General features: G+C 38.2%; 1 protein-coding gene across 2 annotated transcripts in view; it reads right to left on the bottom strand.

The window, feature by feature from the left end:
* Nucleotides 1–13,860, bottom strand: part of NSMAF (neutral sphingomyelinase activation associated factor) — a 63,627-nt gene that overhangs the window by 39,646 nt on the left and 10,121 nt on the right. Inside the window, exons 2-5 of one of the 2 annotated variants that reach the window (XM_057735402.1) lie at nt 7,687–7,776; nt 3,741–3,819; nt 3,533–3,600; nt 3,418–3,454 (exon numbers count right to left, since the gene is read on the bottom strand). In XM_057735402.1, coding sequence (XP_057591385.1) covers nt 3,418–3,454; nt 3,533–3,600; nt 3,741–3,819; nt 7,687–7,776 — 274 coding nt within the window. Of the gene's footprint in view, nt 1–2,976; nt 3,074–3,417; nt 3,455–3,532; nt 3,601–3,740; nt 3,820–7,686; nt 7,777–13,860 lie in introns of those variants that run through there. The other variant, XM_057735403.1, reaches the window with a different exon arrangement.

Below are 13,860 nucleotides of genomic sequence, written 5' to 3'. Positions count from 1 at the left end.
CTTTGTCCCTGAAGTCAGGAAGTATTTTGCCAGTAAGGGACTGCCCTTTAATGTTCTTTCAATTGGACAAAACCCCTGGCCGCCTAGAACCCCATGAGTTCAACACCAAAGGTGTCAACGTGGTCTACTTGCCCCCAAACCCAGCATCTCTAATTCAGCCTCTAGATCAGGGGTCATAAAAACCTTTAAGGGTTATTACACATGGTTCCCTATGCAAAGGACTGTCAACGTTGTGGAAGAACATCATGAGAGTCTGGAAGGATTACACCACTGACGATGCCATGCTTGTTACAGAAAAAGCCATGAAAGCCATCAAGCCCAAAACAACACATTCCTGCTGCGGAAAACTGTGTCCCAGATGCTGTGTGTGACTTCACAGGATTTACGACAGAGCCGATTATAGACATGGCCAAAAAGATAGGGGGTGGAAAGTTTCAACACACGGATCCTGGAGAAATTCAGGAAGTAACAGACACCACACCAGAAGAATTAACAGAAGACAACTTGATGGAGATGAGCACTTCCAAACCAGCGCCGGACAATGAGGAAGAAGCTGTAGAAGAAGCAGTGCCAGGAAATAAACTGACATTAGACAGTTGAGCAGAAGGCTCATTTATGAGAACTCTTTTGGACTTCTTTTACGACACGGACCCTCCTATCACACAGGCACTGAAACTACAGCAAATGGTGGAAGGATTGGTACTGTATAACAACATTGTTAGAGACATGAAAAAGCAAAAAAGTCAGAGAGAAATTAGGATGTACTTCTGTAAAGTTAAAATGAAGGTGTCTGCCTCTCCTGCCCCCACCACCTCCTCTGCCTCTGCCACCCGAGACAGCAAGACAACACCCCCCGTTCCTCCCCTCGCTCAACATGAAGGCAGACGACAGGATGAAGGCCTGTGATGGTCCACTTCCACCTACTCACTAGTAAGCAGTCACCCTGCTGCGCAGTCCATAAACTCATCTGCTGTGTCTGCGTGTGTCTTCGCGGGAACATCTAATGAGCATACGGCAAGACGTGGAGGAGACGTTTCTGTGGCTACACTGTCATCCCCACCTCAGCATTCATCGTGCAGAACGTCGTGTGCAAGGCTTGGAGGGCCTATCCTCGCACAGGCAGGAGGGGCGTGACATTTAATGTAAGGTTAATCATGTGTTAGTTTTCCTGTTCTATAACTTTGCTTTCAAAGAATTACATTACTGTTCAGGATGCCGCTCTCTCTCCTCTAGGAATTGAACGTCAGCCTCTCATCACAGATGACATTAACAACTTCTTAACTGCAAGAGAGGAGATGTATACACCTTGCCTGGCTCTTGACAGGAGATGAAAAATGTTGATGAACCACCACCTTTCACATGTGGGGAGAACGTAAGGTCAGGTGGCAGTAAGATGTTCAAAAGTCAAGAGAAAGCTGCCTCTCCTTTCTTTCTTCCCTCTCTTTTAATTTTATATTTTTAAGTAAACCCAAAAACTTCATACTCAGTCCTGAGTGAAAGAAAGGAAAGTATTAAGGACTTCAGATGGAGTAGCAATGTTGTGAAACTTGACAGAAGGTTGCATTTTTATAGTTAACCATTTCAGTAAAATTTTCCAGCAACTAAAAATTGTCAAAACACATCTAAGGCTGCTGCTGGCCCAGAAGGACATTTTGATGCCCCTCCTGTTTTCTGCTTTTAAAAAATAAGGGATGTGGGTTTGTAAAAAAGAAAAAAAAAAATCTATATATATATATATGTATATGTAGAGGGAGAAATATCCCCTGTTGATCATTTTTAAAAGACTCCAGATTGGGTATTGTGTTTTAACCAAATTTTAAGACTAATGAGGGAATTGTGGGAGGGAAAAACATTCACTACAACCATACAGATTTCATAAATGTGCAATAAAAGTATTTGTTAAAAAAAAAAATAACCATGTTTCCCATCTTGAATCGTGCCATAACCCTCATATAACAACTTGCTCAACAGTGCCCAGGCTGGGCTACTGGGAAGCAATGGTACTGATGACATGAGGCAATGATTAGCAGTCATGCCGCTGCTTCTTTGTTATCCGTTCATGAATCGGTATACCTGTAAATAACACGTTCCTTTTTCATGTTATCTTTTCATCTTTGATGTCTAGTGTTAGTAATATATCAACATCTACAGTGTTTTGTATCATATATGTATAATCATATGTGTATAAATGCAGCTGATTGACTGGTGTACCTCAAAAACTGGTACAAGAGTGTAAAGCAATTATATTCCAACAAAGAGCTTAAAAAAGAAAAATAAATAAATAAAATATACATACTACTATATACAAAATAGAAAACCAACAAGGATCTACTGTATAGCACAGGGAACTATACTCAGTATCTTGTAATAACCTATAATGGAACAGACTGTAAAAAGAATATATATATATATTTATACATATATTTATAATTGAATCGCTTTGCTGTACATCTGAAACTACCACATTATAAATCAATCATATTTCAATAAAAAAAAAAAAAGACGATGTTGATGTGGGTACTGATAGGCAATTCATCTTGTAAACAGATGACATGAACTTACAGTATTGATAAACACAGGACATACTGCAAACGCATTTCCTCTTCCTTGTGATTTTCTTAACTTTTCTCTAACTTACTGTATTGTAAGAATACAGTATGTAATACATATAACATACAAAATATGTGTTCATCAACTGTTTATGTCATTGGTAAGGCAACAGTAGGCTATTCATAGTTAAGTTTTGGGGGAGTCAAAAGTTTTTCATGAATTTTCAACTGTGTAGGGGGGTCAGTGCCCCGAACTCCCGCTTTGTTCAAGGGTCAATTGTGTATGACAGCAGAAAAAACATGTTGTAATTTCTCTCTGTATTGCCAATACTAAGCATGGTCCTGGATGCACAAATCTATACTGAGTAAACCTGAAATGAATAAAAGGTCACGACCCCAAGTATTATAATTAGATAAGGCTACACACCCTGAGCCGTGCCTTGGTTGTCACCACGAGTCAATTTGAGCTCAGTGAAGTGGTGGGCGCTGGCCTCCCACCTTCCAAATGGCGAGGAGGCTGCAGGAGAAACTGCGGTCCTTTTATGTCAACCGGCACACGCTGAGGGCTCCTGAGGATGGACCCACAGCTGCAGGTACCACACGCTTAAGGAACAGTAAGGATCTCATCAGGGGTCACAGCTTTCAAAACATATTTCTCAATGACTAAATTTTAAGAGCATTTAAACATCTTTTCCAATGGTTTTCATCTGAGATTTCTACAAATAATTTCATGGTGCTAAAAAAAAAAAAGTGCATATATATATATATATGCATGCATGTTATGTAAGTATGTATTTATTCATTTAAATATTCATTTAAAAGTATGTATTTATTCATTTAGAAAAAATATTTACCAGGTGCTTCTTACCTGACTGAAAATGAGTGAGATTCCCCCGGATATTGCCCTAAAACGCAGATAAAAGTTATAAATATATATAATTTTTTGGTAGAAGTAAAATTAAACAGTTGTGACAATGACATACTTTGAAAAGTGTCTATTGGCTCCATTTTCTTCATGTTTTCCTATTTTTATACAATCTCTCAAAGGAATCTAGATAAAAAATAGAAAATATTATAAAAATAAGCCAAAATATATACAAAAGCACAGTACATATGTATATTATCTATACAAAAAGGTAACATATATACAAAAAGTAGGACTGTTTCTGTTCACATTTATAATGCACTTACCTTAATGATGGGCTGGGATATTGCATCTGGTTCAAAAATAACCGATTTTGAACATATTTTTAAGGAGCCTCTGATTTTCCTAGAGATGAAAGTACAAAGGGTTATTATTAATGAACATAACAAAAGTCACAAAAGAATCAAAATACATTTTAACTAGAATGTAGATGACTAAAGCATCAACTAATAAAAGATCAACAAAGAAGGGTATGAAAGGTTGGAAAATACAGCAAATAATTTTCCTCCTCCCGTCCTCCCTAAAGGTTAGAGAATCTGCACGTGTTGTAACACGGTCTCACTGGTTGAGCACCGTCCCATGTATTCTATTCGTATTACTTCATCTGGTCCTCACAACTACCGTGAAAGGGAAACAGTTTTCTGGTCCTTAAGAAACGCTGATTCCATCCTGTCTGCTATAAATTCTTCTGACTTTTAATTTCCTATATCTTAACTATTCAGAAGGAGATACTAAATATCTAACATGGATTAGGCAAGAAATTTTTTTTTCTTATTTAAAATCATGGAAAAATAACAGTTTGCATTTAGCACATAAAATGCTTTTCCTGGTGATTCTGGGTTAAGGAGGAATTCAGGGAAAACTGGTCCTATGGTAATAAGCAATTTTAGAAACTCTGTGCTACCACTACAATATCGAAGAAATCTGTTACTGACGTCACTATGTTCCTCCTTTCTTGGGACATTTATAAGGTTCCAATGAGTCTTGGGGGGAAGCCTGCCTGAGCATGTTAGAGGCCAATGTGTCTCACCTGCCTGAAGCCAATAAAAATCTACACACTAGATTGTCTTTTACCGACTGGATGACTTATCAACGATCAAACCAAGGCAATATCTTATTATGTAATTAGAACACAGATTAAGAAATGCTGGAACATTACCTTATAAAAAAAGTCACCTTAAGAGTAGTTTCTAAGAGTACGTGTTTGTCTACAAGGATCTTATGTTTTTTAAAATCACTTGTATGACATTTGGACTTTTTCTCCAGCCGCTCCTTAATGTCCTAGTGAACTCTTACTCTGCCCATCCCAAGGTTCTCCTAACTGAAGCAATTATTTTACTTAAACTCCAGAAAGACCCACCTGCTTCTGTGTCATCCCTCGCCCACCAACTCCCACATCAATTCTTCTTCCACCAAAGAAATCTCACATCCTTCCTGGCTTACAAATGGCTTTCTAGAGCCCAGGATAAAGTCCCATCACAACTTGAGAAAGGCCTACCTCTGCGTACACGTATATGTGTACCAAGTGGACGAGAAGGCTGGTCGTGCTGAAGGTCATGAGTTAGTCTGCAATTCTTCTTCCTCAAGGGGTCTTTTAAACGTTGATTTGATATCATTTTTTTCTATGCTGTTAACTGCATTTACTTTTCTAATACCCCAAGTTACCTAATAGTAACTTAAGCACTTATGGCAATTGCTAAACAAATACAAACAGAATAAAAACCTCCCACGTATCAATCAGCTGGTTTCTGCAGTTGTTAACAATCATTCCTATTTTGTTCACAACACCTCAGAACCCTGCTGGATTTTAAACAAATTCCCAGACATCCTATACTTCATCTATACATACTTTAACATGAATCTCTAAAGATAAACTCTTTCAATGAATGACCTATCACTAGCACACCTAAAAAAATTAATAATTCCTTAATGTCATCGAGGATACAGCCAGGGTTCAAATTTTTCTGTTTCATATGTGTTTTTATAGTCGGTTTATTCAAATTGGAACCCAAAGTCCACATCACATTTAGCTGATATGTCTCTTTCTCTTAATCTAAGACAATTTTCATTTCCCACCTTATGAACTGTGTTAAATGCATCTCAGTGGTTTTCCTCTATCCCATTTCCTCTATATAATCGGTAAAAGACGACCAGCGTCTGGTTTGATTTTCTGGTGAGGATATATCAGAGAGAGTGCACATGTACTTCCCTCGTATCAGGAGGCCCCATTGGGTTTGGGTCATGTCAGTCTTGACACGTGCATTAAAAGGCTTCTCAGCAGCTTTCACCTGCTGGTTTAGCAGCCACTGAAGATTCTGTCTAGAGAAGAAGTTTGCCAACCCCTGATCTAAAGAATCAGATAGTAAATATATTTTCAACTTTGTGGGTCATTTGGTCTCTGCCACAACTATTCAGCTCTACTTCTAGAGGAAGGAAAGCAACCACACACAATATGTAAACAAAGTGGGTGTGGCTGCATTCCAATAAAACTTTGTTTACAAAAACAAGCGGCAGGCCAGATTTGACCATCGTCTGTCGACCCCTGATATAGATCCATCATTCACTAGGGATTGAAATTTTTAACATTCCCTGTGTTTATTATCTAGAATTCATCAACAAGGAGCAGCTTCAATGATCTGTGATTTGGTTACCCTGAAGTACAATTTGTACAAGGAAAGCAGGAAAAATACTTGATTCTTTACCTTTATTTATCAAGTTTTAGAAAAATGAGTTGGTGTCCTAATATCCTTCAAAGGCAACTAATATATGAAATGATATATATATATATATCGTTATTAACTCATGGATTTGAGCCCTACTGATACATTTCAACCCACTGCAGTCATTCTCTTCTGATGCTCAATCTGTTCCATTTTTTGCCCAGCTCTTCAGGCTGGTCCCGTGCCCTTTTAGTTCATGTGCAGTCGTTTCTGATACCTTCCTTACTTGCCAGTATGACAAGATGTTCCAGGCTCACCTCACCCATCTTCTCCCCTGACTTAAACGCAGACACTTCTCTTAAGAGTCCTCCTTCCTTCTAGTGGAGAGTAGCGTTTAGAGTAGCTCATTGCTACTGAGTTGTAACTAGGCCTTTTCAGAGGGCAGAGCTAGAAAATACTTTCTTTTAAAAGAAAAGCATGTGAATTTATATAAGCTTTTCCAATTCAAGTGTAAGATTCCAAGGTTCTTACTTAACTCCTTTAATACTAGATCTGTATCTCTTTTATACCGAAATTATTAACAGATACATTTTTGCTAGAATAACTTGCTTTTAGTTCAAAGTTGGCATTTTAAACCAAAAAACCTTCATTATATACTTTTGCACACAGCTTTCAAAATGTATGGCCATAAGACAAACAAACAAACAAACAAAAAACCAAAAAAAAAGTATGGCCAAAGAAACAATCTGTTTTTATAGTAAGAACAGTTACTAAGATATAGAGAAAACTGCCTTTCCTTCTAGTTCAAATCAAATTATCCATGGGAAAGTACTGGTTTTTATACCACACACACTGGTGTTTTATGATCATTACTCTGGAACACCATAATCCAAATAATTGAGGGCATAAGTAAAAAAAGGGATTCAAGAAAAAAGTGATGGAATGAATCAGAGCCCTACCCAGCTGATTTAAGAGACCAGGTACCGGGACTTCCTAGCTGGCACAGTGTTTAAGAATCTGCCTGCCAATGCAGGGGACACAGGTTCGAGCCCTGCCCCAGGAAGATCCCACATGCCGTGGAGCAACTAAGCCCGTGCGCCACAACTATTGAGCCTGTGCTCTAGAGCCCATGAGCCACACTATTGAGCCCATGTGCTGCAACTACTGAAGCCCATGCACCTAGAGCCCGTGCTCCGCAACAAGAGAAGCCCACGCACCACAATGAAGAGTAGCCCACGCTCTCAGCAACTAGAGAGAGCCCGTGTGCAGCAACGAAGACCCAACACAGCCAATAAAAAAACAATAAATCTAATAAATAAAATAAATAAATTAAAAAAAGATACCAGGTACCTACAACCTTAGAGGAATTAGTATACACTTAGAAACAATTTGAAGTTATGGCAGCAATGTACACGTAGGATTTATCAATCCCTTTCGTCTCACTACTTTCCCAATATAACAGGGGAAAACTATATGATTATACACGTAATTTTTAAAACATCAGACAACAGGAAAGTCTGTAAGTCCACAGAGATCCGAACACCTCCCTTACCTTTCACTCTGACAGCCCTGGTGCTGAATATGATTAGCTGTATGCTGTTCAAAGTAGTACTCCTCCAAGTTAAGCAGGAGCAAGGAAAACCTAAATTTGGAAAAAAACAAAACAAAACCTCATGTTTGTTTTCTTTTTTTAAAGTATAAGAAAGCAGAATACTTCAAGCATGTGTTCCCAAAATGCTTTTCCATCCATTACATCAATACTTATTAAGTGTATAGTATATGCCAGGCATGCCTCTCTATCCAGACAGGCCTGCCCAGCTATGCCAAAAATAAAATAAAGAAATAAAATTGTTTACCAGGTGGATTTATTGTTCCTTTACAGAAACTCCAAATTTCACGAGACAAAACTTACTCTTCCCTGAACCAAGCTCGGAGCTTTCCCACCTACGGAATGTTCATCCTTTGCTTCCCATGACTACACACTAGGCTTCCCCGCCTCATACCCACTCCAGTGTCACGGCTCGTGCGTGGCTGAGTTTCTCTTGCTACTCTCACAAGACTACATGGCTACAAGAGGTAGATCTTTAGATAGTCCCCTGTTATAAACCAATTTAATGCTTTGTATACAATGGGTATTTGATAAAATAAGCTGAACTGAGATTGAAAAATAGTTCTTTTTAAAGTTTTAAGTGCTTTAAACTGTTAAAAACAAAAGAAAAAGAAAAAGTATTAACTTAGTTGTATGGCCGCAGAAACCAATACATGGCAGAGAAGTGAAAATAACTGTTTTGTGTGCTCTGTGCTAAGGACCAGGAATGTCCATGGCACCCAGGCTTACAGGGAGAAGTTTGCGTGGCACTTGAGATGCGTCTGGAAGTTCCAGTGTATTAGAGAAAGACATCTAGATTCAATACGGCACAATAAGCAAATGTTGATTTCTGCTCCTCTGGAAACACTAAAATGTGAACAAAAATAGTTTTTAAGAGTAAAACCCACAGATTAAAAAAAATTGGACAGACATAAAAGCAGATGAGAAATAAACCAATAAATTTTGTGAGAAATGGAAAGCAGATGGGAGGAATCAGTACACATCAAAAACTAGAAGAGCAGATGCCTCCAGAAAAGGTACCAGTCAGCAGAAAACCAAAAATTCCACAACTGCCGGTATCAGGTACCAAGGAGGCAGGGATGAAGCCCAGGGGGACGGCTGAAAGTCCAAATGAGGCCCGTGGCCCAGATTCCTCCCCTGATGGTTCTCCCTACACATGGTTTTTCAAAACCAAAATTAAACAAGAGGCTCCAAACTAGACATCAAGTACAGTGGAGAGCAGGGCTATGGCATGAAAAGACGGTGATTAGCAAAAAGCAGGAAGACATATAACACTCCAAGAAGCAGTCCAGTAGATTATTAAAAAAAAAAAAAAACTAGCCCTAGAGAAAAGACCTATGGATACTAGCATTTGAAAAAAAAACCTTCCACATCATCATTCCAGTGAGGCCCAATAGAGTAGCCTCTAACGTGAAAGAACTAGACCAAACAAACAGAACACACCTGAAGGACTAGAGACAATGCACAGAAGAAAAGGTCAAAAGACTATAATTAGTACCCTTACAAAGAAGAAATTATCCATGAAATATACATGCAACAAGATACTGCTAAAAAAAAATTGAACCAACAGAAAAATAACTCATAAATTAAAAATGACAGCGGGAATTAGCTTCACCATCACAACAGGCAATTTTTATTGGCCTGTTCTACATTTTAAACCTCATGGACAAGAATTAATCATAGGCTAAGCTGCCAGAGGTCAATATGAAATGTTCTCTATTAATACTTACTCTAAATTTCAATACAATCACAAAAGTTAAAATTGCTAGCAATGTCCTTTGATGCACCAGATAATTTCCAAGAAGGTATAAATCAGAGGGACACTAAGTACCTTGCCCCTTACTTATAGCTTGTGTCTTAAGTCAAAACCTTTTGCTTGGGCTGGAGCTATGCAACCCTTCCTCCTCTTCCTTCCTATCCCCACTCCTCCTCTTACAGAGGGTAACATAAAATAAGTATTTGTCAATAGGACACTGGCATAATCTTGTTGCTATGAAGAATAAGTAGCCTTCACAGACAACAACCTGCTCTTCCTTATAATTAAGATGTAATCCTACCTTTAATACTGTTAAAATGTCCATACCAGCCAAAGTGATCTACAGATTCAATGTAATTCCTACCAAAATCTCAATGGCTTTACTACAGAAATTGAAAAAAAAAAAAAATCCTAAAATTCATACAGAATCAGAAAGCCAAAACAATTGAGAACAAAAAAGCTGGAAGCCTCACAGTTCCTAAATCAAAAGATATTACAAAGCTACAGTATTAAAACAATGTGGTACTGGCATTAAGACAGATGTATAGACCAAAGGAACAGAATGGAGAACTCAGAAATAAACTCTCATAACTACAGATCTTTCTGACAAGGGATCTAAAGCCAGAGTCTCTTCAGCAAATGGTGTTAGGAAATCTGGATATTCACATGCAAAAGAATGATGTTGAACCTTTCATACTATATATAAAAATTAACTCAAAATGGACTAAAGATCTAATTTTAAGACCTGAAACTATAAAACTCCCAGAAGAAAACATAAGGGGAAAGCTTCATGACACTGGATTCGGCAATGATTTCTTGGATATGATACCAAAAGCACAGGCAACAAAAGCAAAAATAGATAAATGTGACTATGTCAGATTTAAAAACCTCTAGGCAGCAAAGAAAACAATCAACAAAGTGAGAGGGCAACCTACAAAGCTGGAGAAAATATTTGCAAACCATATATCTGATAAGGAGTTAATGTCTAGAATACATAAAGAACTCCTACAACTCAACATCGACAAAAATTAACCCAATTAAAAAACAGGCAAAGGACCTGAATAGACACTACTCCAGAGAAGATATGCAAATGGCCAGAAAACGTATGAAAAAGATACCAAACATCACTAATCCTCAGGAAAATGCAAATCAAAACCTCATACACTGTTTAAAAAAAAAAAAAAAAAAGTTGGGGAGGATGTGGAGAAATTGCTGGTGGAACTGTAAAATAATGCAGCTGCTATGGAAAACAGTATAGAGGTGCCTCAAAAAATTAAAAATAGAACTACCATATGCAGGTAGGCAGATGACTCTGGTAGGCAGATGACTTCTATCCTCCCTCATGGCCTCATGGATTCAAGTCTCTCTCATTACCTGCTTCTTTAGCTCTTCTTCCTAGTCATCTAATTGCTCCAGCAACCAGGACATTTTAATTGACTCCTGTTCATTAAAAGCCTTGGCTTCCAATGCTCCATGCCTAGAGCCAGAATCAAAATTACCGTGAGGTATCACCTCACACCGGTCAGCGTGACCATCGTCAAACAGTAACTGCTGGAGAGAGTGTGGGGAACAGGGACCCTCCTGCACTGCTGGCGGGAATGTAAACTGGTTCAGCCATGATGGAGAACAGTATGGAGGTTCCTTAAAAAACTAAAAATAGAACTATTATGTGACCCAGCAATCCCACTACTGGGCATATACCCAGAGAAAACCATAATTCAAAAAGACATGCACCCCAATGTTCACTGCAGCACTATTTACAACAGCCAAGACATGGAAGCAACCTAAATGTCCATCGACAGAGGAATGGATAAAGAATTCGTGGTACATATATACAATGGAATGTTAGCCACAAAAAAATGAAATAATGATTTGCAGCAACATGGATGGATACTGAGATTATATCATACTCAGAGAAGTAAGTCAGAGAAAGACTAATATCATATGATATCACTCATACGTGGAATCTAATTTTTAAAAATGATATAAATGAACTTAGTTACAAAACAGAAACAGACTCACAGATTTTGGAAACAAACTTAAGGTGACCAAAGGGGAAAGGCTGGGGGGACGGATAAACCAGGAGTTTGGAATTAACATACACACACTGATAAATAGAAAATAGATAACCAACAAGGAACTACTGTATAGCAGAGGGAACTCTACTCAGTATTCTGTAATAACCTATGTGGGAAAAGAATATGGAAAAGAATATATATTTATAACTGCATCACTTAGCTGTACACCTGAAACTAATACAACATTGTAAATCAACTATACTTCAGTAAAATTTAAAAAATAAAAATAGAACTACCATGTGACCCAACAGTCCCAATTACGAATATAAATCCAAAAGAACTGAAAACATACTATCCAGAGATGTTTGCATATCCACATCCACTGCAGCATTATTCACAATAGCCAAGAAGCAGAGGAACCCAAACGTCTGTTGATGGATAAAGAAAATGTGTCATCTACATACCATGGAATATTAGCCTTAAAAGAAGGAAACCTTTCACATGAACACGTCACAACACACATGAACCTTGAAGGCATGACTCTAGGTGAAATAGGTCACCCTCAAAAAAGACAAATAGCCTATCATTCCACTTCCGTGAAGTATCTAAAACAGTCAAACTCTTCCTAAGAGAAAACAGAAAGGTGGCTGCCAGGAGCTCGGGGGAGGGGGAGGGAGGGAAGGCGAGCAGCTCGGTGGGGACAGAGCTTCAGTTTTGCAAGATGAAGAAGTTCTGGAGATTTCTGTCCCACAACAATGTGAATATATGTTACATGACTTTATTGTGACTTAAAAATGGTTAAAATAGTAAATCTTGGGTAGTTTTTAAGATTATTTTTAAAAAGTTTTTTGAAATATCTCATGTTTTTTATGTCAATAAAAATATAATCACATCAGCTATTGTAGAACTAAAGTCATTATATTGGTAAATGAATTCTATCCTCTTTAATTTACCAATATGCCTATTTTGTAAAACACATAAGGGATATAACCAAGTCATATTATTCAAAGTCAAAGGATTAAGAAACTTTCCTGAGTTTTTTCCTTTTTACTGAGGTGTTCAGTTACACCTGCTTGAAAATTTTTGCATGTAAAAATCATAATAAATTTGCATGGTGTTTTGAACAATGATTTTCAAACTGTATTCCACGGAGCAAAACATTCCATGCTTTAAAAAAAAAATTAAAAACACGTTTATAATTTTATGATCTCCCTCATTGGTGTTCTATCAGACTGTAAATTATCTCTTTAGGAGACTCTGGGCCCTGCTTCTGGGTATTCCTTAGTTTAATCCATCTTTACAGAGGTGTAGTGGCATTTTCTACAGATAAATTGACTCACTCTGCAATTTAACTTTCCTGAAAAAGATGCTGTTCCATCCTCATGTCGCCTAAACTGCAAAGCGTACTGTTCAACACTTAACCAACAATGGAAAACAAGTTCACTCCAGGCAGCCCTCAGAGCTGTGAACCCTGCATTCACGGCTACCCAACAATTACTCAACACTGTTGCTAAACAGGATTTATAATGGAGCCAGAAGATTTTGCTAGTCAATCTTTTCTCTAGTTGGAGATGTAAAACAGGCTTCACTGTGTTGAGGAGGATTGTGAGATGGGAGGAAGTGCCAGGACACTTCAGTGACGTGTGCACAGCAACGGAAAGGGCCTGAGTGGCCTGTATTTGCATCTCTACTCTGAATACCCCACTATCCTTGTACTAAGCTAGACATAGGGCCCCCACTACAACTGGTTTAACTAAGCTGGGCATTTTTGGTAAGCTTCTTAAAATGGCCTTTGAAACAAAGAATGAATTAAGAAAATGTTGAAGAGACAAGAACACAGTCCAGTGACCCACTGTTAAAAACAGGCCCCCAAGGGACTTCCCTGGTGGTCCAGTGGGTAAGACACTGTGCTCCCAATGCAGGGGGCTAGCGTTTGATCCCTGGCCGGGGGCCTAAGAAGTCTGAATGCCCCAACTAAGACCCGGCGCGGCATGCATAAATAAATAATTTTTTTTAAAAAAGAAAAAAACATGCCCCCAAGAATACATTTGACAGCAACCTCTGTCAAACAAATAATAAAAAAGACAGTCAAACAAATCTTACTCCACCTAACTATATGAACATCAATTTCTCCTTTCTCAATTCTACTATTAGGACATCACAAAAACAAATCTTATTCTCTGCCAAAGTGCAATTCAACTAAATCTACTGCACTTTCCTGACCTACCAGTCAGAACTCTGTCAAAAAGATGAGATTAGCATGAGATGACTTCACAGTGAATTCATGCCGGAGATGGGTGACAACTTCCTCTTCTGGCGGTTTATAAATAATCTGTCTGATCT

Source organism: Hippopotamus amphibius, chromosome 5, assembly GCF_030028045.1.
Source record: "Hippopotamus amphibius kiboko isolate mHipAmp2 chromosome 5, mHipAmp2.hap2, whole genome shotgun sequence".
Classification (NCBI taxonomy): domain Eukaryota; kingdom Metazoa; phylum Chordata; class Mammalia; order Artiodactyla; family Hippopotamidae; genus Hippopotamus; species Hippopotamus amphibius.
This window is presented reverse-complemented; position numbering and strand designations above follow the sequence as displayed.